Source organism: Amia ocellicauda, chromosome 10, assembly GCF_036373705.1.
Source record: "Amia ocellicauda isolate fAmiCal2 chromosome 10, fAmiCal2.hap1, whole genome shotgun sequence".
Classification (NCBI taxonomy): Eukaryota; Metazoa; Chordata; class Actinopteri; order Amiiformes; family Amiidae; genus Amia; species Amia ocellicauda.
Window position 1 is genome coordinate 3780191 of NC_089859.1, and position 5062 is coordinate 3785252.

At 45.5% G+C, this 5062-nt stretch overlaps 1 protein-coding gene across 2 annotated transcripts; it reads left to right on the top strand.

The window, feature by feature from the left end:
- Window positions 1–1519: 1519 nt before the first annotated feature.
- Window positions 1520–5062, top strand: LOC136759738 (tumor necrosis factor ligand superfamily member 13B). 2 transcript variants are annotated; one of them, XM_066714744.1, is made up of 6 exons: window positions 1520–1960; window positions 2456–2570; window positions 3125–3181; window positions 3509–3621; window positions 4066–4216; window positions 4473–5062. In XM_066714744.1, exons 1-6 carry the CDS (start codon window positions 1853–1855, stop codon window positions 4586–4588), a joined length of 660 nt encoding a protein of 219 aa, XP_066570841.1. In that variant the 5' UTR covers window positions 1520–1852; the 3' UTR covers window positions 4589–5062. The 2 variants fall into 2 exon arrangements, with proteins under 2 accessions (XP_066570841.1, XP_066570840.1); XM_066714743.1 differs by having other exon boundaries at window positions 1522–2068.

Genomic DNA, 5062 nt, shown 5'->3' on the forward strand with positions numbered 1-5062 from the left:
TACTTTTGTTTTGTAAATGGACTTTATTTCTTTAATCATCCAATTAAAGCCTTTTTTCAGTCGGAGATGTTTGTCTTCGCGCAGAGTTTGTGTTTCTCCTGCAGTGGTCATGAAAACGGCACGTTCCTTGTCAGCTCTCGTTCCAGAGATGGGCCGGAGAGACGCCACTGTAAACAAATGACTTGAAACACGAGACGCGCGCCGCTTGACGTGGGCTTCACATCTTTTTAACGACTTAACATCAGATTGTCACTTCTTAAACATGATTGTGTACATAAATCACGAACAGACCGGCTAGAGCAGTGAAGTATTTGGTCTCTGATTAACATGAGGGTTCTGTTTAGAATCAAAGCCACGAGACTCGGCTCGCACGGCCCCGGTGACTGATAGTGCCGACTCGAAAACAAGGCAATTGAACAAACAAAAAAGCCATATATTTATGCAATTTTAATCAATGCTGGAATTCCTGGAAAGGGGCGGCGAGGAGGGGCTGCCTGAGAGTCCCGGCCCCCTGTGTTCAGAGGCTGAAACACTGGCCGTTTCCTTTTGTTAAAGGTGGAAGGCCAGTTCATGCCCCCTTCCCCCCCTCATTTGACACCTTGAAATGTGCATGGCCTTGAATTGTCACAGGGGCAGGAAGGACATGGACTGGAAAGTTTGTGGGAAGAAAAACAAATCATTGGAACCAACTGGTCAGAGAGAAAGTTTAGCTTCAAAATTGAGCCTTCAAGATGGCCGCAGGGTAGTTGCCCTGCAGGGAAACGACACAAGGCAGGTACGCACTCTGAGCAAACGCACACTTGACACACTTAGACGCATGCACACACTCCGTTTGGCTGTTTCGTGGGCCTGCTAAAGTTATGCCCTTAAAAAATGCTCATTATTCAAATATTTCCATTTTCCAAATAGTTTCTCCAAGTCGTTCGAAGCGAAAACTCCAGGGCAGTCTGGCACTCCTCACACAAACACGCGGCACACTTTCCACACACAGACAAACGCACACAACCTGAGTCTACCGTGTTGGATGTTCCTGCAGTAATACCTGGCCCAAACCCTGATCCTAACTGTTACCATCTCAGTGATGTTTGAGAACAGGTCCTGCCAAACACACCGGTCCACAATCATCCCAGCATTAGTGTCGACAGCAGAGACGTCCCACGTCACAGGAGCCACCGGATTGCAATGCTTTAAACCATCTCCTCTGCAGGTGTTTTTTCCTTCAGTATATGTGTACAAAATCACGTGTGTGTTGATGGTTAATTAGGTGTGCCATTGTTCTCATCATACATTTGTAACAACAATAACGATACAGCGTATCCACTTAAAGAAGAGGTTTCAATTCTGTCTGTAGGATTTCATACGAGTCTCTCAATCCCATGTGCATCTGAAATGATTGTTTACGCTCTGGTGCCGGCTGTGTACGTTGGCACTCAATAATCCTCCACATTTCAGTCGAATCACCTGGCTAATTGAGTTGCTTCAAAAACAAGAACTTGAGCCTGTGGTCTCGAAAACCATTTCCTTCTTTCACTCCGTCTCTCCACCCCCGTCCGTCCCCGTAGCTCTCGACCTAGACTCCCAGCACAGATGATCGCCGTCGGTTCCAAACCTTCCAGGAAGAAATACAGGATGTAAAGTGAGGAACGCTCCTGTGAAATATGATTTGTTTTCAGGGGAAAGGTGGTTTTACAGGCAGTGAGAGAGGCAGCTCGGAGACCCAGTGAGAGCCAAGTTCCGCATGTGCTGTTTGTGAAAGGGAAGCTTTTTTCATGCGCGTTTCCTGTAATACAGAGCAATCAGTCTGTGCTGTATTACTGTATTATTACTGTACTGGGGGGGGGCGGGGGTTAGCATGTTGGAGTTGACCTGTGAGAAGAACGGTCTACCTGGAAGAGTCCTGCTGTCCCTTACTCTCATAGTCGCCTTGGCTTTGTGTCTGAGTCTCTTCCTGCTGCATCAAGTAAGTGTTTTAAAGGACGAACTGGAGCAACTCGACAGGGCCGCTCTGTGCACCCGGCAGGCATCGCCCGACGCCAGCAGCCCACGGCCCGAGTCCGAGGCGGAGGAGGTTTGTGCACCGTTTAACGACAGACATCCGTTTTCACACGGCCGGGGCAGCGAAGGGTTAGTCAGATGAGTTTATTGACCATGAAGCCGGTCTTTCACTTCTGTATCCAGTGCAAAGAGGTGGAAGGGAAGAAAGTGTCTCTGGTGAAGTTTTGTTGAAGGTCAAAACCAAAAAGAAGAACAAATCTGAAAAGCAGGAAATATGTTTTTTAAATGTCTCTAAATTTGTGAAAAGCTCCGGCTTGAATTTGTTCTTGTTTCTCTCGAGTTGTGAACCCTGTGTAGATTTGAGCTTTTTCATTTGAGTTGCAGCCAGTGAAAAGCGGTTTCAGGTTCATCTCTGTTGTGGTATCGTTTGATAAGTGATTTTGTTGTGTTCAATTTGTAGAGACCCAGCTCTAGTGGCCCCACGGGCTCAGGTTACGATGCAATCGCACAAGGAGACCGATTTCCAGCTCTGAGCTCTTTCTTGAGACCGAAGCGAGAACTGAATGCCTTTGAAAGTAAGTGCATTGTCACACACATCAACATTTAACTATCTTTCATTTGAACATCCTGACACCAATTAAACAATTGAGGTTCGCGTACAGTGACATATAAACTAACGTGCGTCTCAGATATGAAACCAGCACTGTATTATTATTGTATGAATCTGATGCCACTATCAAGGTACTAGCCACAATAAGTAGTCGTGTAGACTTAAGAGCTTAAACAGCAGAACCACGTACGAAATCTCTGATCTTCTTGCTGCTGTATCATATAAGTACACGGCCTGGAGGGGAGGCAACCATTAGTCCTTGGACCCCCACAGATTTATTTTCCCCTGTAACATCTGCCATCCTGTCGGAGTCTGTGTTTTTCTCCCCTCCTTGCCGAATGCATTGTTTGTTTCTTTTCACTGTAAAGCGCTCTGTGGTTACCCTGCTATTCTCAAAGAAATAATAATAAGCTACACAAGTCTTTGGCACTAAACGCAAAGTTGCCAATTCAGCCCATGCACAACAGATCAGTCACTGGAAACACATAACAAAGGGGTTGTGTCTTCTCACGTTTACAGGACAACATTCATTTCTGCAGCTGAACGCCAGGAGGAATGAGAAGCCGATCCGCAGAGGTAATTGCCTTTCTATACGAGTGCAACGCTTCCAGTCGGTTCTGTTACAGTCATGTCCATCATAAAAGACTTGTTTATTTCTGTCTTCTCTTAACATTTGTATCTACTGCATGGCTGTTATGTGCCTCATCTGTGAACCTCTAATGTTGTGTTTGATTACATTATTTCCCCTTTTCTGCATCGATTGAGCAACCCTTACGATGCAGTCCTGCTTTTAAAAGTGTGTCATTATTAGAATTACAAATACTATGTTGAAATCTACTGCCCGGTCACTTCACCTTTGAGCATCACCCGCTGAACTCATACACTTTTCTCATTTCAACGTAGGTAATGTCATTAGTATTCCCTGGACTGTTGCTGTGCAAAGAGGAGAAGCCGTGTCTGTGCAGGACAATAAAATAATTGTACAGCAGGACAGCTATTATATGGTTTACGGGCAAGTAAGTATTCTTTTAGTATATTGTCATACAGTGTGTTGTGTAGCAGTGACCTTCAAACCCAGTCCTCAAGGACCACGGCTTCGCAGGTTGGCTGGAGTGGACGTAGGAAAGGGTTTAAAGTTGTAGTGAATAATTAGTTCAACTCGCCACACAGCTGGTGCTCTTACTGACTGGGATTCGTACTGATCTTAAAGGACTTCGTGTTTGAGGTAAGAAAGACTAAGACTAGTGCTAATCTGGGTTTGAGAGATCGGTTGTAGAAGCTTGGGGGTTAAAGAACGGGTCAGACACTGCAGTCCTTGCCGTGGCCCTGGAGAACTGGGTTTGGGTCCTGCAGAACCGCGTGGTTTCATACTGGAGGGCTTTGTAGTGGCAGACGTGTAGTGAACCGAGCAAAGAACCGTCTAGCGTGGACACAAGGTCTCCCTCTCGTATGTTCTCCAGGTTCTGTTCCTCAATCCCGACAGCGTAATGGGTCACCTGATCCAGAGGAGGAAGTCGAGTGTGTCGGGGACGGAGCCACGCTTCACAGACCTGCTCCTCTGCCTCCAGGAGATGCCAAAAAACAGGAGCGTCAATTCATGCTACACTGCAGGTGCCAGACCCGCCGATGCCATCGCTCAGTCAGCTCACGCTGCCGGGCTCTGCACCCCTTCAAACTTGAGTGGGGGTCCTCCCAAAACGAATACTTTGACTTGAATTCCCAGCAAATCCCTTAAAAAAGTAGAACAATAATGAAAATGACGTATTTGTGTTAATGAAGGAGTTGCCACAATATATTCTTCTATTCCTTAGGAGTCACGAGGCTAAAATTAAAAACAGAAAGATAACCTCTCCTCTTCTTCCTGAAGGCATTGTCAAACTTGACCAGGACGATCAGCTGGACCTGGTCATCCCTGACCGGCCTCAAGCGGAGATCTCTCTGGAGGCCGATTCCACTTTCTTTGGCATCATACAGCTGGTGTGAGCACCTGGATCAACTGATCAGTAGTCACTGAGAGGCAGAGATGAAAACATTTAGAGAAAACAGCCAGTGGACGATGAGATTAACTTCCTGTAGATCTGCCAAGAGCTGCTCCTGCTCTCCTGGAACAGACACTGGGGACCTTTGGGCATTTCTTTCCACATTTAACTTTCAAGCTGGAAACTTAGATATAATCCAGACAGTGTGTGATTTGTATAGTTGTTTTATACATGTATAAAGTAGGCCATTCACTTTTTAATTGTCATTCTTAAAAACTAGCCATTGGCCTGCAAACCTTTGTTTAGGTCTCTTGTAGCTGATTAATAATGATATTACAATATTTTTGCTAAATTATTCCATCAGTTTTGCAGGCTTTCAGGACTTTCAACGCAATCTTGGGATTTTATGTTTTTTGTTTTAGTCAAAGAAACAAACAAACAAAGACAATTAAAAAGACCAGTTGTGTGCATTGTGAAA